Below are 22,867 nucleotides of genomic sequence, written 5' to 3'. Positions count from 1 at the left end.
TTTCATATCTTGGTTATTGTAAATAGTGTTGCCATGAACATTGGGGTGCAGGTATCTTTTGAGTTAGAGTTTTCTCTGGGTATATGCCCAGAGGTGGGATTGCTGGATCATATGGTACCTCTATTTTTAGTTTTTTTTTTTTTTTTTTTTGTGGTACGTGGGCCTCTCACTGTTGTGGCCTCTCCTGTTGTGGAGCACAGGCTCCAGATGCGCAGACTCAGCGGCCATGGCTCACAGGCCCAGCCACTCCGCGGCATGTGGGATCTTCCCGGACCGGGGCACAAACCCATGTCCCCTGCATTGGCAGGTGGACTCTCAACCACTGAGCCACCAGGGAAGCCCTCCAGCTTTCTTTTGATTTCCATTTTTGTGGTACGTGGGCCTCTCACTGTTGTGGCCTCTCCTGTTGTGGAGCACAGGCTCCAGATGCGCAGACTCAGCGGCCATGGCTCACAGGCCCAGCCACTCCGCGGCATGTGGGATCTTCCCGGACCGGGGCACAAACCCATGTCCCCTGCATTGGCAGGTGGACTCTCAACCACTGCGCCACCAGGGAAGCCCTCCAGCTTTCTTTTGATTTCCATTTGCATGGAATATCTTTTTCCATCCCCTCAGTTTCAGTCTGTACGTGTCCCTAGCTCTGAAGTGGGTCTCTTGTAGACAGCATATATACGGGTCTTGTTTTTGTATCCATTCAGTCAGTCTATGTCTTTTAGTTGGAGCATTTAATCCATTTAAGGTAATTGTCGATATGTATGTTCCTATTATCATTTTCTTAATTGTTTTTGGTTTGTGTTTGTAGGTCTTTTCCTTCTCTTGTGTTTCCTGCTTAGAGAAGTTGCTTTAGCATTTGTTGTAAAGCTGGTTTGGTGGTGCTGAATTCTCTTAGCTTTTGCTTGTCTTGTGAAGGTTTTAATTTCTCTGTCAAATATGAATGAGATCCTTGTTTGGTAGAGTAATCTTGGTTGTAGGTTTTCCCCTTTCATCACTTTAAATATGTCCTGCCACTCCCTTCTGGCTTTCAGAGTTTCTGTTGAAAGATCAGCTGTTAACCTTATGCGGATTCCCTTGTATGTTAATTGTTGCTTTTCCCTTGCTGCTTTTAATATTTTTTCTTTGCATTTAATTTTTGATAGTTTGATTAATATGAGTCTTGGTGTGTTTCTCCTTGGATTTATCCTGTATTGGACTCTTTGTCCTTCCTGGACTTGACTATTTCCCTTCCCGTGTTAGGGTAGTTTTCAACTGTAATCTCTTCAAAGATCTTCTCAGAGCCTTTCTTTTTCTTTTATTCTTCTGGGACCCCTATAATTCAAATGTTGGTGCGTTTAGTGCTGTCCTAGAGGTGTCTGAGACTGGTTTGGTCTGGTGGGTGTTTACTTTGTTCATTCATCGGCTGCATATTTCTCTGTCTTCTTGTTTTGTTTAAGTTACTGTGTTTGGGGTCTCCTTTTCGCAGGCTGCAGGTTTGTAGTTCCCGTTGTTTTTGGTGTCTGCCCCCAGTGGCTGAGGTTGGTTCAGTGGCTTGTGTCGGCTTCCTGGTGGAGGGGACTGGTGCCTGTGTTCTGGTGGGTGGGGCTGGATCTTGTTTTTCTGGTGGGCAGTGCTGCGTCTTGTGGTGTGTTTTGGGGTGTCTGTGGACTTAGTAGGATTTTAGGCAGCTTCTCTGCTAATGGGTGGGGTTGTGTTCCTGTCTTGCTAGTTGTTTGGCATCGGGCGTCCAGCACCAGAGCTTGCTGGCCATTGGGTTGAGCTGGGTTTTAGCGCTGAGACAGAGATCTTTGGGAGAGCTCTTGTCGACTGTTATTATGTGGGGCTGGGAGGTTTCTGGTGGTCCAATGTCCTGAATTCAGCTCTCCAACCTCAGACTTTCAGGCCTGAACCAGACCAGAGCACCAAGACCCTGTCAGCGACATGGCTCAGAAGAAAACGGAGGAAAAAAGAAAGGAAAAAAAATTACAAAAATAATGAATAAAAAAATTATTAAAATAATAAGTTAAAAAATAATAATAATAAAAAAAGAAGAGAGCAACCAAACCAATAAACAAATCCACCAATGATAACAAGCGCTGAAAATGAAACTAAGATAAACATAAAAATCAGAAACAAATCAGTCGCAGGCAAAAAAATCCCAAGTCTACAGTTGCTCTCAAAGTCCACTGCCTAAATTTTGGGATGACTCGTTGTCTATTCAGGTATTCCACAGATGCAGGGTACCTGAAGTTGTTTGTGGGGATTTAATCCGCTGCTCCTGAGGCTGCACAAATAAATTTCCCTTTCTTTTCTTTGTTCTCACAGCTCCTGGGGTTCAGCTTTGGATTTGGCCCCGCCTCTGCGTGTAGGTCTCCCTCAGGCATCTGTTCCTGCCCAGACAGGAGGGGGTTACAGCAGTGGCTGACCATGGGGCTCTTGCTCACTCAGGTCACAGGAAGGGAGGGGTATGGTAGTCATAATTGGAATGCAGGGTGAGCCTGTGGCAGCAGAGGCTGGTGTGAGGTTGCAACAGCCTGAGGCGTGCCGTGTGTTCTTCCGGGGAAGTTGTCCCTGGATCACGGGACCCTGGCAGTGGCGGGCTGCACAGGCTCACGGGGAGGGGGTGGTGTAGATAGTGACCTGTGCTCGCACACAGGATTCTTGGTGGCTGCAGCAGCAGTGTTAGCGTTTCACGCCCGTCTCTGAGGTCTGAGCTGATAGCCATGGCTTGCGCCCGTCTTTGGAGCTGGTTTAGGCAGTGCTCTGCCTTCTGTGGGCAAATGGGGAAGGAATCCCCTCTCCTCACATACTCCAAAACAATGGTCTCTTGCCTCTTCAGCAGCTCCAGACTTTTTCCCAGACTCCCTCCCGGCTAGCCGTGTCACACTAGCCCCCTTCAGGCTGTGTTCACGCTGCCAACTCCAGTCCTCTCCCTGGGATCCGACCTCCAAAGCCTGAGCCTCAGCTCCCGGCCCCCACCTGCCCTGGTGGATGAGCAGACAAGCCTCTTAGGCTGGTGAGTGCTGGTTGGCACCGATCCGCTGTGCAGGAATCTCTCCGCTTTGCCTTCTGCACCCCTGTTGCTGTGCTCTCCTCCGCGGCTCCGAAGCTTCCTCCTGCCCACCCCCTGTCCCCGCCAGTGAAGGGGCTTCCTAGTGTGTGGAAACCTTTCCTCCTTCACAGCTCCCTCCCAGAGATTCAGGTCCTGTCCCTAGTCTTTCGTCTCTGTTTTTTCTTTTGCCCTACCCACGTATGTGGGGATTTTCTTGCCTTTTGGGAAGTTTGAGGTCTTCTGCCAGCATTCAGTAGGTGTTCTGTAGGAGTTGTTTCACATGTAGATGTATTTTTGTTGTATTTGTGGGGAGGAAGGTGATCCCCACGTCTTACTCCTCTGCCATCTTGAAGGTCCCGAGGTTAAGGAATTTGTTTTAGATCACACTGATAGTAAGTGGCAAGGCAATAATTGGAGCCGAGCCACTGGACGTAAAGGATCATATGCTTTTTCCTTTATTGATGTATAATTGGATTACGATAAACTGAGCACATATAAATTATAAAATATGTCAAGTGTATACCTGTGAAACCATCACCACAATCAAGGGGACTGAAGCCCTAACTCGTAACCACTAGGCAGCAGCTTCTCCCTGTTAATACTAGTCCTTCCCTTGGCTTCACTAGATCAGTGTCATTCTCATCCTGTATGCCAAGCAGTCAGATATTTGAAGATGACCCACTTGTGCTTCCTCAAGCACCGCTATGGGTTTCTGCAAATGCATTTCATGGGACATAGCTGAGTTTCTCTTATCAGCTTGTTAACCCTCCCATATGTATTTTGCCCAGGTAATTGGATATTTGGATGATTCTTCAATCTGCCAAAAGCCATGCAGCTATTGTCACAGAGTACACAGTCTGGGACCAGGCCTGTAGGTGACAGGTAGCAGTGCCCACAGCAAGGCCCAGGTAGGCAGGTCCAGTGGCCAGGGTTCAGATGTCTCTGTCTTAGCCTGGCCTGCTCTGAATGCTCTCGTCCTAATAGACTGATAGCCTTCAACCAACCAATTTGTTTGTGTTTATTTTAGAAAGATTAATAAAATTATTTTATTTTATTATTTTTTTATCCTTATTGAAGTATGGTTGATTTACAATATTATATTAGTTTCAGCTGTCTAGCATAGTGGTTCTGTATTTTTATAGATTATATTTCACTTAAAGTTATTACAGAATAATGGCTGTATTTTCCTCTGCTGTGCAACATATCCTTGTTGCTTATCTACTTTATACATTGCAGTTTGTATCTCTTAATCCTGTACCCCGTCTTGCCCTTCCCCGCTAAAATAAAATTATTCAATTGTCTTTTTTTCAATTTTATGTATGTATATGGAATAAATATACAAATACTATTTATAAATATGTTTTGTATTTATATATACATGTATTCCATATAAAAATTGTTTTAGGGAAGAAAAATTTCCCAAGTACAGTTATCTTCAACTTCCACTAATTTTTCCTTTAAAAATATTCTTATAATTTGTCTGACACTAGACTGGGCATGTATACTTTATCTTATTTATGCTTACAAGCACCCTGTAGAACAGAGTAGTAGTAGCATTCTATTTCACAGATGAAAAACTGAAGCTTAAGGTCATTCAGTAACTTGTCAAATTTTCCATCGCTATTACAGGGTAGACTCATGATATAAGTTGTCTGATTCTATGGCTGGAACTAATTTCAGTGCATTAAGGATTTGGGAGGTGAGTGGCTGAGGAGAACAGGAAACAGTGGCTAAAATCCCAGGTGCAAGGATTTCTTTGACTAAATACCTTCGAATACGTCACATCACACACACAAATATATATATTTTCTGCTTTTACAAAAACAGGATTAAGTTCCACATAGTGTTCTATAACTTAACTTGGCAGTTTATGTATCATAGGCAGCTTGCCATGACAATAGGTCTACCTTATTTTTTATTTTCCGTTTTTAAAAAAACTAGTACAAGCCCAACATAACCCTACTTGCCAAAAGTGTAGATGCTTCCACTCCCAGAGACTCTGATTCAGTAGGTCTGGGCTGGGAGGCTGCAGGGAGTCTAGAAGAGTTCCCAGGTAAACAACAGGCACCCCTGGTAAAGAACTTCTGCTCTTGTAGGTGCCCCCTGTAGGATGAATGGGATATAAACAAACATAGCAACAACAAAGCAGGCAGCCAATGACAAGTGTCCTGGGGCCAGAGAAAGACTAAAGGGAGAAAAAGCCACTCAGTTTCCTTTGTGAGGAGAGGTACAGGGACGTTCCTGTGGCAGACGTGGGAAGAAAGTGGTGTTTCACGGGGCATTGCACAGGAGGGCAGCGACAAGACAGTGACAGCCCCCAAACACCTGTATTAGAACAGAGATCGAGCTGGAAGCTGGGCGACTTATTTTAAAGTTGCATTTGCATAGAAAACTCACTTTTTCCTCAGATAGTTAATTTGAGATGCTTGGGCGGTGTTAGTGGAGGGTTTGGGAGAGATAAAGACCTCAGCGAGCCTCCTTTGATGCCATGCTATGGAGGGGCGGGTTTGAGTACTGGGAGTGCATCCATTCCAATTTCCGCTCATGTTCCCATCAGGAAATAACACTTTCCATCACCGATTTGCTTAGTGCATTGGAAGACATATGTAAGATGAACAAATAAAAGCTCTGAACTTCATGAGGCATTCATTTCAGTCTCTTCTCCCTCCCCACATATCACTGGTTGATCCACTTGAGAGTGTCCTCCCGTCTGTGCAGGGTCTTTGTTGCTGATGAATGACGAAAGTGATAACTAGCACAAGTCATCCTAAAGTGGACATAAGGGAGGATGGTAAACAGGGAGCCCTAATAGCCAGTCCCAGTTTTGCCTCTCTGTCTCCATCTCCAGCAAGGACCTCTTCTTGATTCCCACTAGGAGGCTCAGCCCTGTTCCTGGGTCATCCCATGGCAGGGGTACCAAACCCAGCCCAGCCTCACTCTCCACCACTCAGCCGGAAGTCACACTCCCCACCAGCCTGACTGGAGGCAGTGTCCTGATTCTGCAAATTGGGCTTCTGCCTAATTCCCAAACATAAGATCCCCTGTGGGTACTACTGTTCCCAAGTTCCTGTCTGGCAGCCTGCCTCAACCCCCAGGTCCTTCCTAGTAGTAAGGACTAGCCTTTCTCTTGCCAGGCTCCTACCCGGAATTGGAACACTGCCCCAGGCCCAAAGTCTCTGGCTGGGCTTGGCCACTAGAGGACAGACTCCAGAGCCAGGTTCCTGTTTGGATTTCCAAATATCACCTGCCCCATATTCCTCAAGGCTGGACTTAACTGCTTGTTGGAAATGTTTCCACTTCTGTCTTTTCTTCTTTTTTTTTTTTGGCAGTGCCACGCGGCATGTGGGATCTTAGTTCCCTGACCAGAGATCGAACCCAAGCCCCCTGCATTGGAAGCACAGAGTCCCTTCCACTTCTGTCTTATGGCCTCCCTTCTCTTGGCCAATTGCTCTCCTGAGCTGTAAGCAAAGATTGTCATAAACTTCAACTGCTAGATTGAACTTACTTTGTTAGCACCTGTAATTCCATCAGTTCCCCAAGTACAGATATTTACTCCATTGGGTGTGTCCACATCCTCTCTATTTTGCCTAAGTAGTTGGATACACCCTACAATTCAGTGATATGGCTATGACTTTATGCAATTAGTGGATTCTGCAAACATTCTATTTAAATCGAACATTCCAAATGAAATCCTCTTTTAAATATGCTAGAGAGACTGTTCAAAGAATCCTATTCTGATTCCTTTACAAAAAGTGGGTAGAAATATGGTGTAGTGTAAAGTACCTTATATAAGACAAGTTCTGTATTTGAGGCCCACCTCTCATAGACTGTGACCTCGGAAAATCATTATACAGTCTTCCTGGAACTTCTTCTTCACCTGAGAAACAGTGAAGGTAATTTAGTAATTTCTTAGGTCCAGTCTAGCTGTAACAGTCTGTGATTCGTAATAGTTATACCTTAACATGCATCGTTTTGTACATTCAAAATTTCAGGTTAGGGGACTCCCTGGCAGTCCAGTGGCTAAGACTCCACACTTCCAATGCAGGGGACGTGTGTTCGATCCCTGGTCAGGGAGCTAAGATCCCACATGTACTGCGGTGCTGCAAAAAAAAAAAAAAAAAAAAATTCAGGTTAGAAGTTCTCAAAATTAAGTACACTGACATGAAGTTTCTGCCTGAGAATTTACTCTTTGGCTTTTGTTTTTGTAGACTGTCCTTAATAATCTGGGATTGTCATAATAGTTGCTGAATAAAATACGCTTCACAGAAGGGAAGCTGCTTTACCTCCAGAAAGGAGCTTTTTAATTTTTATTTTTGTAAATAACAGAAAGCTATTTACAAAAAGCTTTTTTTTTTTTACAAAAGGGGGGCTCTTCTGAAGGTGGACCAATGGGCCCCCCAAAGCCACCCTAAAGAAGGTCAGAACCCAGTGCCAAGCAGGGATAGTTGAGAGCAATGCTTCTGAGCAATAGAGACAGTGTTAACCTGCTCTTTTCTTCTGTAATTAATGGGGAGGCCCTGTATCTTTATATTAGACCCTTTCATCCAGGGGTTGCTGAATGTTTCACACATGTTAATTAATTCAATGAAACTTCACATCGCCACCCTGAGGCAGGTAATTCCTCTTCCACACAACACACCTTTGCTTGCTCCAGTGTCATCCACAGATTATGCATTAATGCAGATTAGGATAATTAATAATAAAACCTTGAGTTTAGATAAAGCTCTGGAACTAAAGATCTCAAGCACTTGGCAAATAGCCAGATTTGAGGAAGGAGGACTGAAGAGGAAGTTTGAAGCAGCTCATTGCCCATGATGACAAGCAGAAACATTGTGCTCATTTCGGGTTCCACTCCATGTTGAGGACACATGACCTTGAACAGGTCTTTGTGACCCCTTTGTGACTCAGTTCCTACAGCTCTCAAGTGGGGGCAATAATACTACTCATCTTCATACTTCATAGAAATGTTTCAAGGAATAGTGTTTGTCATATGCTGTGGAGTTCTCAGATGAAAGGTGGAAATTAACATATGATGAAACAGTATCACCACTTATCTTCACACTATCTAAATGGGTTAGGTATGTGAAGTAGCCGCATCCCCACAGTCCCAGCAGAAACCAGAAATGCCATTATTTCCATTTAGCATTTATTATATACACCCAAAGAGGTTGAGAGGTGCTCAGGGCAGGAGAGATGCTCCTGGGATAAATGAAAGCAAGTTGAGATACCAGATCAGAAAAGAGGTAGCTAATTTTTAGTTTTCTTCTTTCTTTTTCTTTTCCATTCTTATTTGAGATGGAATGTTTGAGAGGGAGTGGCTGAAGCAACATTTCCTCTTGGGCATTCCTCTCAATTCTAAGTTATCAATATAGGTATATTATTCAGATTCCCAAGAATGGGCTCACTTGCAGGTACTCCCCTGGGCCTTTGTTTTCAGTCTTCTTTGTTAGTAACATTTCCTCTATCCATCTCCATTTATCTAGGCTGGTATAGAACTCCCCACATCCATAGAGTCTTCCTGGCCTAACTTCCTACCTGAACTTCCTCTGCCACTCCTTTGTGATTAGCACGTGTTTTGGAATTCATATTTTGGTGTTTGTCTTGCTTCTTAATAGACTTAGCTCTTCCAGGGTATATTTTAGTAATTTACATTCTTCATCTAGTACAAGTCTTGGCACACTGAAGTTAATTAAATAAGTGTTAAATAAATGAATGAATGGTCTCTCTCAGCAAAATGTCAAGGTTCGAATTTATACCACACCAAATCCACATCTGCTACTCTCACCATGTCGTATCACACCCTGTGAGGCACACATAGGGTAGAATAGAAATTTTGGACAGGCAAAATTAAGGGAACGAGAGACTGATTTAAATAATAAACTTTCAACTCCTTTGGGTAAATTCCAAGGAATTTCAACTCCTTTGGGTAAATTCCAAGGATCACTGAATCATATGGTAAGAGGTTTAATCTTGTGAAATATTCCCAACCTGTCTTTCAAAGTGACTGTACCATTTTGCATTCTTATCAGTAATGAGAATTCCTGTTGCTCCACACCCTTGCTGGTATTTGGTGTTGTCAGTGTTCCAGATTTTGATCATTTTAATACATGTGTAGTGATTGCTCATTGTTATTTTAATTTGCAATTCCCTGATGACATAATCAAATGAGTTGATTATAAATAACAAACCCGAAAGATATTTACCTAAATTGTTTTCTTGGTTAATTGCTTTAGCCCTGACTATTAAATGTTGTTCCTAAACATTTGTCCACACAAAAACCTGCACGTGAATGTTTATAGCAGCCTTTTTCATAGTGCCCAAAACTTGGAAGCAACCAAGATGTCTTTCAGGAGGTGAATGGATAAATAAACTGTGGTGCATCTAGACAATGGAGAATTATTCAACTCTAAAAAGAAATGAGCTATCAAACAAGGAAAAGACAAGGAGAAACTTAAGTGCATATTACTAAGCGAAAGAAGTCAATCTGAAAAGGCAACATACTGTATGACTCCAACTACATGACATTCTAAAAGCCAACAATATATGGAGACAGTAAAAGAATCAGTGACTGCCATGGGTCATGGGAGAGTTAGGGATGGATGGGGGAGCAGAGAGAATTTTTAGGGCAGTGAAACTGCCCTATACGATACTACAGTGGTTGAAACCCACAGAATGGACAGCACGAACAGTGAACTCCAATGTAAACTGTGGACTTTGAGTAAAAATGACGTGTCAATCAATGTAGGTTCAATTGTTAACAAATATACCATTCTGGCGGGGGATGCCGATGGGGTAGGAAGGATGTGTGTTTTTAAAGAGTATATGGAAAATCTCTGTACCTTCTGCTCAATTTTGGTGTGAACCTAAAAGTGCTCTAAAAAAAAGTCTATTGAAATTTATTTAATATTAACATTTACTTAATAAATAATAATTAACTTTCAAACAATGCTCTAAAGGGAAGTAGAAGATTTAACTTAGAGGGTTCAAAGAAACCGTCTATATACACATAATATTGTTTAGAAAGACTGGGTTACTTTAGAACTTGCTTGTGCAATGATCTGTATAATATTTAAGCACATCCTGATCCGTAAAAAGATGCACATTTATATCAGTTTGTCTTCACTGACATCATCGCTTATTGTATTAAGCCCAGACTCAGGCCTCAAATTCAAGACTTCCGTGTAATGATCTTGATCTCTATTTCCTGCCATATCTCACTCCCTTATTCCTTCACACACACCCTGGCTGCAGCAAAGGTGATGGACTTATTCTGGACCAGCCCGTGTGTTCCTCCTTCTGATGGCTCCCTTGCTTTAGATGCTCTTTCCTATGGCCCACTTCCAGTGTAGGCCCCAGCACTCCACCTACTGAAGTCTTCTCTGTCTGTTTTCAAGGCCCTTCTCAAATGCTCCCTTCACAAAGAGGCTCTCCTGGTCATATAGATGTAACATCCCTCACAGCACTTTGATTATGCCAAATGAACCTACAGTAGCCGTGTTAGCCTAGTAACTAGGATCACGGACTGGGAGAGCTGCATTGCCATGGCCAAATGCTCACTCTTCACTAATTATTTTCTGTGCTGGTGTTTCCATGTCTGCTAAGTGGGGAGGATAATAATACTACTGACTACAGAAGCCATTGTAAGGATTGTGAATGTGTGTGTAAAATGCTCAGAATAGTGCCTGGTATATGCACATGTTCTGTAAATGTTTCCTTTTCCGTGGAATCTAGCTCTGTTTCTGGGTACACTCATGCTTGCGGACTCACAGTGCTGAACGAGGAAGGAGACTGCCCAGAAGCCGTGTGGCTGTAGAGGCACTTGGACATTTTACCATTAGAACTTTTGGAGAGAGGTGAGGAAACACTGTTCCAAAGTCCTCATTCTCCTGGACCATGCTGAAATGATTTTCTATTGGTTCCTAGTTTTCATAAACATTTTTTACGTTCCTGGGGACTGATTCTGCTATTCAAGTTTGGCTTAAATACTGTTATGGCGTAACCAGATCTGTTTAATGAGGTGAGTTCATGTGCGGTTTTCCCTGAGATTCTTAATAAATTACACACTCATCTTAACCCCACAGTGGTGCAGGAATTGCCAAGTTTATTCAGGAACCCAGCCAGAAGGAAACAATGCGGGAATTACCAGTTACAGACAATAGAATGAAACGCTTCTTTCTCACTTGCCGACTAGCACTGGTATAGTTTTACCACTTCACATACGAACATTCCTCAATCCCCATAAGTTGAGATAAAGTTTAAAATTTTCTTATTTCGCTATTTTCTCTGCTAAATATTTAAATGATTCTTGTTAGAGCTCTAAAATGTTACTTTTTTTGAGACATAATTTTTTATTGAGATATAATTCACATTCATAAAATCTACCCTTTTAAAAAGTATACAATTCAGTGAGTTTTAGTATATTCACAAAGTTTGGCTGCCATAACCACTATCTAATTCCAGAACATTTTCATCCCCCTAAAAAGAGACCTCATACTCCTCATATTTTGATCTTGTGATAAAATGGTTATTTACGTGGCTAAGTGTGCTGATAAGTTTTAGAAATTCAGAGAACCGCATGTATGTATAATATAGTAATTAATATTACAGTAGGTTACTTTTTAATGTTTATCTTAGTTATACTTTACCATTTGCTCAATGTTTTACACACACACACACACACACACACACACACTTACTTTAGTCTTGGTCTTGTTAGGGTTTTTCATATCAGGTTGGGAATATCAGTGCCAACATTTGTGCATAGCTTGAAGGAGAGGGAGTGGACACAGTGAAGGTATAACTCTCCTTTATTGAATACACGCTGTTTCCCGGGCACTATCCCTCATATAACAGTTTTAGGAGGTAAGTTCTATTATCATCTTTATTTTACATGTGAGCAGATGGAGACTTCTAGAGCTTATGAAACTTGTTATCACCAGGTGGCATAACTAGGAAAGTCCAAATCTGAACCCAGTCCCTCCAAATTCAGAGCACATGCCCTTAAAAACTGTGCTCCACTGACTGCTGTTAAATTGGATGCTTAGTTTAATTATAACAACAGCCCTTGATCAGAGCTGTACGATACATTTCCCCAAGCCCTCATTCAATTCCTCCAATTACTGGATGAGAAGAGCCAGTTCTTGCAGGTTAAATGATCACATGGCGAGGCCAGCGCAGATAAGCAGCTGGATTTTTTTTTTTTTCCCCAGAGCGGATATGGATGTGTGTTCCCCTCCACCATTCTGGGACTTCTGACAGTTATCTTAGACGTCTGTTCCAGCTCTCATAATAACTAACCGCGTTTTATCACACTTGTTTGCATATCTGAATCTCTACATCAGTCTGAGGGTGGCAAATATGACTTGATTTATATATGTAGTCCCTGTGCTCAAATAATGTGACTTGAATGAATGTGTGAAAAAATTAAAAAATGAGTCTAGACTCCTTAAGAGTTTAACCACCAGTATTTAGTGAGAGGAGACTACACAGAATAGCTTGGTTACACTTTTGTCTTTTTTCTGCAAGTTTCTCAAAAAAGTAAACAATTCCACATACACATTAAGTGGAATGTGTTTTGCACACAGAGGAATGCGATTTCAAATACCTTTTGAAGAGGATTAGTCACAATTTGTACCTTTGGTAAGCAAAATGAATGAGGATCCTATTAAAAGCCGATGGATTAGGGCTTTCATTAATCAAATAAATTCTGCAGCTCTGTTAGCCTCCTTCCCACCCCAGTTCCTTGTGAATAAATCTGGGAGTCCTTGTGCCTGCTCCCCACTCCTCGGAGAGGTCCTGCCAACTCTGCATTGTCCTGCTGGATTTGCAGTCAGATGTCTTCTGCTGGCAGGCACTGTGCAGGCAATGAGTTCTTTCCCTGTATGTTGGGCACAAAAAGATCAGCATGGGAGCAGCAGCCTCCTTTGGGACAGCTGCTCAGAGAGAATGCAGTTAGCCAGGAGCCTGCAGAAATTCCTCCAAGCAGAGGGTGGCTCGTAGGAGGAGTTCAGTTTGCTAAGTAAGTACTGTCATTTGCTGAAAGAAGGTGTGTGCTCCAGAGGGAGTTTTAACCTGGAGGATCATTAAGTCTTTCAGTCAGCTGGTGAGCGGCGGTGGCTGGGCAAGTTCAGTTCGTCCTGGACGCATCTGCTCCAGAAGGTCAGGGAGGAGTGGAATCACTTTTCCATGGGGGACCACTTTGAGAAGGGCCAGCAAGCTTTGCTCAATGAAGGAGAAGAGAATGAGATGGTAAGATTCTAGCCACATTCCCCCTCTTTCCATTCCCACTCCCCAGCCTCCAATACTCACACGCACACACACACACACACACTCATACACACGCACACGCGCACACTCATACATACACACACTCATACACACACTTTTCTCTGCGATTTGATTCTGGCATTATGTGAGAAGAGGTAATGTTCAAGAAATCTTTCTTTCTCATAAATGTAACCTCTGACAGCAGAAATTTGCTAGGATGGAAAATATTGTATTCGTTTTATCAAGAATGTTTTGAAGTAAAATTGAAAGGGAGAGAAGTACAATGCCCCTTCATGATATGTTTTTGAGACTTATCAGTATAGCAAGTTCTGTTCAAAACGTCTAATAATTTCAGCAAATCCCTAATGTTGGGAGCAGCGTATTCCCTGATAGGAAGAAGTAGCAAATCTACAGCGAAGTAGGAGGGGAGCTGGGGTTCTGACCTTCTTCTCTGCTCACATATCTGTGTTCACAAAGACTGTTGGACAGGGAAAACATATACAATATTAACAGTTATCAGCCTACATGCATTTCTCTTTACTTCTAGAATTTTACTTGTAGCTCCCTACATACAGATTGGTTTCAGAAAAATTTCTGGAGTTCACTGTCTCTTTTAATTTAGATGTGTTCCCATCTGAGAAACTGTCGGAAAAATCAAAGATGATTCTTATGCTCTTGCTGAAACTAAAGCTGTATTTCTCAATTACAATATAATCAAGAGAGAGTTAGGAATGTGTACTTCTGTTAATAAGGCTGTTCTGCTAATTGTGTGAGCGTAGACTTTTATGCCAGTAATGGTGTAATTAAAATGTTAAAATGTGAAGCTCTCATTCTACAGTAACATTTTTATCTTCCTGGAATTAATATATAAATAACAAACCCAAAAGATATTTACTTAAAATGTTTTCTTGGTTAGTTGCTTTAGCCCTGGCTATTAAATTCTTTGTTTCTGAACTGGTCTTTCAAGTCTAATCTGCTTACCTGTTCCTATAGCAACAACATTTTTTTGGACCTTCAAGAGTAGATGCCTTCTGCTATCAAAGCTGAAAAAATTATAAAGGAATCAAAGTCACCCAAGTTTATGTGACTTTCTTAACCATCTCCTTACTTCTTTTGGGTTTGACCACCAAATGACAGTTGCCTTTAGGCCCTACACAGATGTCACCAGAAATGACCTTCTGACCCACGTTGGATATCATCCTTATTTCTCCAGAGTGTTTTCTCTATATGAAGAGAATTAAGAGAATTCTCTATATTAAGTTGAAAATTTGATCCTCATCTTGAATATTCTTCACCAGAAGGCAGAGTCTCCTTCTCTCTACTGGTTTTTTAAATTCTCCCTCAAATCCTCAGATGGAAACACACCTACTCTTTTCCTCCACACTCATTTCTTCTCTTCCACAATTTGTCATTCAAGAGTCATGAAGAATCATCTACTTTCTGTCAAGGCTTTCCTAGTTCAAGGGAAACTACTACCCCTGCTTTAGCCTACGTATCCTAGTGAAGCAGTGGTTAATAATTCATCTTCATAATAGCATCACCCAGTCAATGCATCAGAGTGTCAGCTTAGTATTGCATGCAGCTGAAAGCCCAGTTAGGAGAGGGCCTTTGACAAGGAAAGGACGCTGTGTTTTCTGGAGATGAGTCATCTGGCCGGTAGTCTCGGTTGAGGTGCAGCAATTAGTATGCACTCTTGAGCTCTCCATCCTGCTCTGCCTGGAGAAACCTGGCCACCTGCCTGTTGCTGTGTCTGACACTTTGTCCCTTTTAAACTCGTTACTCCATTCCCTTCTCCCAGAGCAGTAACCTTCAAAAATTAGCAGGATATCTTAAATGTATGCCACGTATATTTAGAAATTTTTAGTTTACCGATAGTTTCTTGCCTACTAGCTAACTTGGTTTTCACTACACCCTGTGAGGCAGGTGCTATGCTTCCCACCTGAAAGAGGAGAAAACTGATACACTGAGAATTTGCTCATCTAAGGTTACATCAACCATGAAGACCAGGAGCCGAGACGCCACATAGGTTAAGTTGGTAGACCTGAACATAGCCTCCTGTTGCCTTCTTCAGCTTTTGCAGAGGATATAGCACTCTTAATAGGAGAACACACTTCCTCCCTGATAAAACAAAGCTTAGATCCATCTCATCCACTTAGATTTCCCAGGATCTCTTGTTGTACATGATTTGTATTTCCTGAGTCAGTCTATCTTGTTTGGCCTCAACGTTAATCCCTTTTAGCAAATCAAGATTGTCTAGAAATGTGTCACACCAAAGTGTTTACCGTTTCTTGCTTTCTAATATACACTCTTTGGACCTTTGCAGAAGTCATTCCTCCGATGATAGAAATGACTGCAAGTTTCAAGAGAAAACAGCATTCTAGGGTTTAGCCCTCATGTCAAATAAAGAACAGAATATTTCCGTGCCTAATGATGCCTGGGACTATCTTCCACTCTAAAACTAATAAAACAGGAACGAAAGAGACACTCTAGGTGACCTGAAAGTAATATCCTTAAGTGCAAAATGAGGTAGGAGCCAATGGAAGAAAGAACTTGTTAGGAGGACAAGGCAGGAAAGAGGAGAAAGTGACCGTCTGAGAAGGTTCACCCAGATGACTGCCTCTGAAAGGCCTCAAAGAGGAGACCGTCTCCCAGACAGCACCATAATGGGACCAGAGAGCAGGCTCTCACTAGCTTTAGGCTAGCCACTTGCCTGCTCTAGCCTCAGTTTTTGTAGCTGTAAAATGGGAGTTGTCCTCCTTACTTTACCTGCCTCACAGGGCTCTTATGAGGATCAACTAAGACAGTCTATGTGCAATTGTCTGAAGAAGTATAAAATTCTGGAGAAGCATAAGCTGAGGTCTATGCAAAGATAGGAGTGAGGGCTTCAGCAATTACAAATGAACGAATACTACCCTGCCCACCCATCCCCCATGAGGTTATCTCTTCTCATTAAATAACGATAAGTGAGGAATATATACTTTTATTCACAAGCTATAGAGACCATTTATAAATGGAGAGGAGCTGAGTTACTTTATAACCTGCTTTGTAGTGCTTACTTTGGAAAACACCTACCAGTCATAGGACTCAGTGTCCTTATTTGTAGAGGGAGAGTGTAAGATGGGCTGGGAGCGCAAATTCCTTTGTATTCAGATGTTGCATATTTATATTTTGAAAGGCCTTAGAAACACTGAGTGCTCATCTCCTTATACCATGACTGAATAAAGGTATGATTTAATTGATTCAAATTTTACTCACCATTATCTTTAGTTATACTCTAATGAAATCAGACTCCTTTTCGGGGAAGTGTTTTGTTACAGCCAGACTTATTTTAAAAGTTGTGTTCTCTGATTTCTTTCTTTCCTAGATTTTAGCAAATAAGAAAGAAAAAAAAAAACCTTGAAAATTTTTTCTGATTATAAAGGTAACATATGTTTACTATAAAAATATTGAAATGACATATAAAGGTCTAAAGAATGAAGTAAATATGATTCATGAACTTTCCACCCAGACATGATCAATATTATTAGATTGGTGACTCTCCTTCCAGACTTATAAAAAATGCATATACAAAACATCACCTTCTAATATTTTACTGCATTTTAATATTATCTATACTCACGATTATTTGTATCTGTTGTATCCATACCATGGAAATACTACATAATGGTATGTTACTGTACATCTCTTCCCAACTCTGCATTCAGTGATGTCACATTAGTAGCTTGAAATGAATAATGTTGGGAGTATTTATGCCACAGAAATCGGTAAGTGCTACAGAGAACTTCTACCTGCCCCACCTGAAGGCTTGCTGTTAAATACCTACCAGCACACCACAGCACATATTATTTCTTCAAGACTTCCCTTTTTACCCCCATACATGTCTGAATAGAATAAGAATATTGTGTTTGGGTATCACCCATTTATTTGCACTATGCACCAGGCCAAAACAAAAGACAGTCAATCACAATCTATTCTTAAAAGAATGTGCACCACCTATTTACAAATACGTAGTTTTTTTTAAACAAAAAATGGAGTCATTCCATTTATACTCTTTTTTAAAGCTGGCTTTTCATTACACTTAAAATATATTAGGGACATATTTTCCTTTTGACATTTACAGCTCCACATAACCATTTTAATATTTAAATTGTGTTTGGATGGACTGTGCTATACTAAGCAAATCTCTCATTTTACTCACTTACGTCATTTCTAAATTTTTTTGGCTGTGATGGACAACTTTGTGCATGTGTTTTAAAATATTTATCAGATCATTTCCTTAGGATAGAGTCCTAGAAAAAGCACTGCTGCAGTAAAGGGGATGTGTGTTTTAAATTTTGATTGATACATTGCCCTACATTGCCCAACTTGCCCTCCCTAAGATTGCGGTTGTACAAAAATATACTCTGACTGGCAGTCTGTTTTTGAGAATACTTGATTTCTCTACCATACTTGCCCATGTTGAGCATTATCAGTATTTTTGACTTTGGCTCATCTGGAATGTGAAATTGATATTTTATGGCGGAATTATTTTTCATTTCCTTAATTTGAAATTGATCACATCGCTATATGTTTCTTAACATTTTTTCTTTACTAGAATATATGAATGCTACCACTGATGTTATATCAACCAGTAGACTGGGTAACTAAAAACTAGTGAATGTGGAAAAGCAAGAGAAACTCTTTTTGAACTTCCAAGTCATTTGTGGGAACAGCAAGAAGTTAGTGCCACGGGCACATAATATAGCAGCAGGGTGGTGTGTGGCCTTTGCCACATGGGAAGTCCTGTTGCGCCTTCAGCGTGAGCTAGGGGCATCTGTCCCCTGAAATTATTTGGCTCACTTTGATAGCTGGTGTTGGCCTTTTCTTCCCTAACACCAGGGAGCGAAAGCACCTCCCCCACCTCAATAGCTACTTATTTATTATGCTCCATGAGCACCTCCGAGTTGGTTGCCAATGTTAACTAGTGAACCCACAGATCTCATAGTGGAGGAATTGTGTTCGGACTGAGACATTTTGTCAGTTGAAATGTTCAGGAAGCTGGGCCACTGGCCAAGTCTAGGGTCTTTATTCTTGATTCATTGCTGCAGAACTCCCATGAAGTCAACTCATCTTTGATTGAAACTCTTGAAAAGTACGATTTAATGGCTTCTTGAGAAGAGGGACCCTGCTTGTTTCACCTTTCTATGGCCTCCTTCTCCCCTTTCCCGCTCCCCCCCAGAATTTAGCACAGTTCTTGGCACAGACACTCAGGGCATATCCGATGGCACAATTGCAAGCCCCATTAACCTGCAATTTTGCATTCTGAGAAGAACAAGGAGGTAGCAAGGCTCAAAGGCTGCAACAGTTTGAGAAATTTAAAGAGAAACCTAGGAAATTTTATGTTATTTATTGGGGATTGTCAGTCATCTTATGAATTTATCAATTGACTGCTCTCTCCCTCAGGCATAAACAAAGCTTATTCTTCAGAGTTAATTAGCCATGCTACACTATTTTTCTGTGAGATACCTTATTCTACCTTTTCATCTGTTCACGTATAAACTCAACAAATATTTACCAAACCCTTTCTCTGTGCCAGGAGTCCTCTGTGCTAACCAAAGAGGGTTTCGAGTGAATAGCAAACAGTTTCTGTTTTCAAGGATTTCACAGTAGAGTCGGCAGGACCGAGTATGTAATTTGTGGGGTCCAGTGCAAAATGAAAATGAGGTGTCCCTGGTTCAAGAATTATTAAGAACTTCAAGATCACTATAGCAGAGCATCCTTCCAAAAGCAGGGCCTTGTGTGACTGCACAAGCCACACGCTCATGAAGCTGTCCTACAATTGGGGGGACCAGGGATGCAAATGTAATGAAAGTGTGCTGAAATAGGTATCATTGTGGGACTTATGCATACAGAGCTGTGGGAGCACAGAAGAAGTAGCAACTCTGTCAAAGAACACTCCAAGGGGGAAGATGACATTTAATTTCCCTGGAGGGGTAGGTGAAGGCCAGCCTTTGAAGGACTGTGTAAGACATCCTAATGAGTACACATTTTATCTTTTCCAATGATTCCCAAGCATTGGTCCATGAAAAAACCGTACCAGAATCAAGTTGGGGAGTACAATAAAATAGATTCCTAGGCCCCCATTCCAGGCCTACTAAATTAGAATCTTTGACTGTTGAGTTGGACTTGGTCAGAAAGATGTAATGCCAACCTGATGGACGCAATGGGGAAGCTACTGAAAAATTTGAAACAGGGAATGATATGGTAGGATTTGCCTTTCCAAAGGATGTTACATCAGGGGATGAGGAAGTTTGGTTGGAGGACGCAAGACAAGGAAGGAGTGTTTGAAAGAGTCCAGGTGAGAGATTCAGGATGCTGAGTGGAGACTGGATATAAGAGATATTTAAAAATTAGAATTAAAAAGACTTCATGATCCGTAGACTGTGGTATAAGAGAGAAGGGGTGAGCAGGATGAGTAATTATTAAGGAAGTCTTTAAGGTTCCTACTTTGTCCAATGGGAGAGGATGATGCTACCACTTAATCCCATAGGGAAAAGTAGGAACAGGTTGGGAGCGGGGATGGCAATAGTCACAGCAAATACTCATATGGCGGTTGATCTGGACTAAGAACTTTACATATAGTAACTTATTTAACCCTCTCAACAACCCTAGGAGGGATGAGCATCTCTCTTCTACAAATGAGGAAACTGAGGCACAGAGAGATTAAATGACATGCACAGGTACATCTGGCTAAGTAAATGGAAGGCTATAGCCTAAGTTTGTGCTTTAAACACGATAATTTACTGCCTCTTGGTTTTGCTTAATTTTGGATGCACTACTTTAGTTGTTGATGGTTGCAAAACAGCAGGGCATAATCGAAAAAAACACAACATTAAGAATCTGGAGACCAGCACTGTGTGTTGACTCTGCCATTATTAGAGTAGATCGTGGTCACCTCTCTTTGATTTCACCTCATTTACAAGATGGAGATAATAATACCTTACTGGTTTGAGCCAGAGACCAATGCAGATGGTTTCTTGGTGTACTCTCCAGTACATATACAAAATATGGTTTAAAAAGTTTTAAAACAGGTGGATACAATCTCTGTGAAACATCTTAAGAAATTTAAGTGATACTCTTGATTTTTTCAAAGTGCTGTGAGATTTTTTTAGTCATGGAAAGGCGAACATATCTGGAGACATTACGTTAAGTGGGAGATGGAAATTGATGGCAGTTGCTGTATGAATTACTCAATGAATAAAGGAATAAGGAGTAAATCTATTCATAAATAATTAACCGTGCTAAACCCTACAGCTCCCTCAGGCCCACAGAAGACACAGAGCACAGGAACTTAGCCTTCAAAAGAATTGGTGATTTGGTGATATGTCCAGAGGAAATTCATTCCTGGGCACCAGTTTCAAGACTCTGTGACTACGTCAAAGCCTCTTGAAGACTAGCCAGAGTAAGACCATCTATCTAAATGGGCTACAGCTATTTCTAGATGCCCATCATGTAAACCTTGGTGAGTTGCCTGAAACCACAGCTGGGTAGAGTTGGAAGGCAGCTCAGAACATCGCCTCCTCAAATCCGTCCTCACCCTGAGGCTACTTTTATGTACAATGAGCACAGTTATGCCCTAGATGCCCCCTCAGAAAAAGGACAGGAGGAGGCCCAAATGTATTGGGTGATTTCCAGAGAAATATTATGTCCCTCAGGCCAGAACACTTTCTGATTTTAGTGGTTGCACACACAGGGCTCTGGCTGAGACTATAATCACCTTAGCATTTCCAGAATCTTCTTGGGGGAACCATGGCTGCAGGATTTTGAATCTCTGGTACTCCAGTCTCAGGATCAGTACAAAGAAAGGTGAGGAAAGGTCAATTTTTGAGGCCAGGTCAAAAACAAAAGCATCCAAGAATGCAGTTTGGGTAGATAAGTGGTTCCTTCTACTTGCTTTTAATGAAAGAATAAGGTTGAATTTTATGGCATACATTTACCTTCAAGTTTTCTCTCCTTCAGCTTGGAATCACCAAGCATGATAAGGATCTTTCAGCTTGGAGGCCACGTCACCCTGTGCAGGTCGTTCCTTTAGTCAATTCCAAGAGACAATTTTTTACTTTCCATTTTCTTTTATCACCAAAATGTGGTCTTCTTGCTCTTCCCAGAATATATTATATACTTTCTCTGTCAGGGTGGTATCTTCACCCTAATATCTGGCCATCAGAGCCCTGCCCCTCCATCAGAACTCATCTCAAATCTGACTTCCTTCTTTAAGCCATCTGGGAGCCCCTGGGTCACACTTGGTCCCTTCCTTGTCTAGAGTGGATTTGAATGCCTACTATAGCAATTTTCACTGGGTTCTGTAGTAGAGTCATGTGTTTATCTTTCTCCCCCAACAGATTGCGAGTTGGTAGGGGCGGGTACTGCATCTTATTTCATGTCTATATCTCACACATAACACTGAAGTTACTTAATATATTTCTGATAAGATAGATTGAAGATTTTATGCAAATATTACAAGAGTTTTCCTCTTCTTTCCTGACTCAATTGAGTTGTTAATCTGAATTTTACAAAAACAAGTACTGAGAAATTATATAATCTGTCCAGATCTGAAAGCTAAGAAGCAGCAAAAACAGATCTTGAACCTTGGCAGGTTGATTCCAAATCTCCTGCTCTAACTCCAATAGCTTCCTGGCTACTATTACTGCTACCACCCCTACTAATACCACTATCTCTACTACTACTATCATTACCCACGACTATCACCACTGCTACCACCACCACTACTACAGCTACAAAATAAGCCCAACACAGTGTGTATTAGTTTAGCAGCTATGTTATACTTAGGGCTCATTTTGAGTTTGTGAGAAGCAAAACCTCTGGGTCTCTTTTGTAAAAGTCATAGCTTTCTGATCTTTGGGGCATAAAAGTGAACAAGGGCACAGGTACTGGAATCAGGTCACCTGGATTCCCCTTCAGTTTTCAGCCATCCGTGCCTGCCTGCATTACAGAAGTGGCCTCTCTTCATGTTCTTGTCCCTCCACCAATGTGTCCTCCTTGGCTTGTTACTCAGTGCTAGGCTTCTAGTAGGGGCAGAGAAGGTAATCCTAGCCAGTCCTTTTGTGTTTGGGCTTCAGGGAGTGGTGCCTTGTCAATACTCCTGTTCATCCTCTCCATGGTAGCCACCTCTGTCTTCTATCTGTCAGTGGTCTGAGATGGGAGTTTCCTGCCCCTCCGATCACAGTTTCTTGAGCATGATTTTGTAGAATCCTGGTTTCAGGATGGTAAGTGGTAGAGGATTTTTGCTTCCATTCTTCATCCAGCACCAATGGAGTTTTGCTTGCATCAGAGAGGATTTCCTACTTGGAAGTAACTGAGCAGTGTCAAATTGGTCATACGGTACTGGTTTTAGTCCCAAACTTCACATGCAGCCTTCTGATAACTCCAGGATTACATATCCCCAGATAGTAAGCCAGTGGAAGAAACAATTTGTCTTTCTTTCAATAGTCTCAGTAAAATAGATGAGCAAAACAGACTCATCTTTTCTCACTGGCTCTGATTGGATCATCTCCCCTTTTCAAATTTATTAGTGTGGAC

The 22,867-nt window shown here is 41.6% G+C and overlaps 1 protein-coding gene across 1 annotated transcript in view; it reads left to right on the top strand.

Moving 5' to 3' along the window:
* Nucleotides 1–13,210: 13,210 nt before the first annotated feature.
* The window catches only part of ATP13A4 (ATPase 13A4), a gene marked incomplete at both ends in the record, with an annotated part of 134,083 nt that continues 124,426 nt past the window's right edge, over nt 13,211–22,867 (top strand). Inside the window, one exon of the mRNA XM_082654765.1 lies at nt 13,211–13,273. Coding sequence (XP_082510891.1) covers nt 13,211–13,273 — 63 coding nt within the window. The remainder of the gene's footprint in view (nt 13,274–22,867) is intronic.

The sequence above is a fragment of the Grampus griseus genome, assembly GCF_964374135.1.
Source record: "Grampus griseus genome assembly, chromosome: 5".
NCBI classification, from domain to species: domain Eukaryota; kingdom Metazoa; phylum Chordata; class Mammalia; order Artiodactyla; family Delphinidae; genus Grampus; species Grampus griseus.
This window is presented reverse-complemented; position numbering and strand designations above follow the sequence as displayed.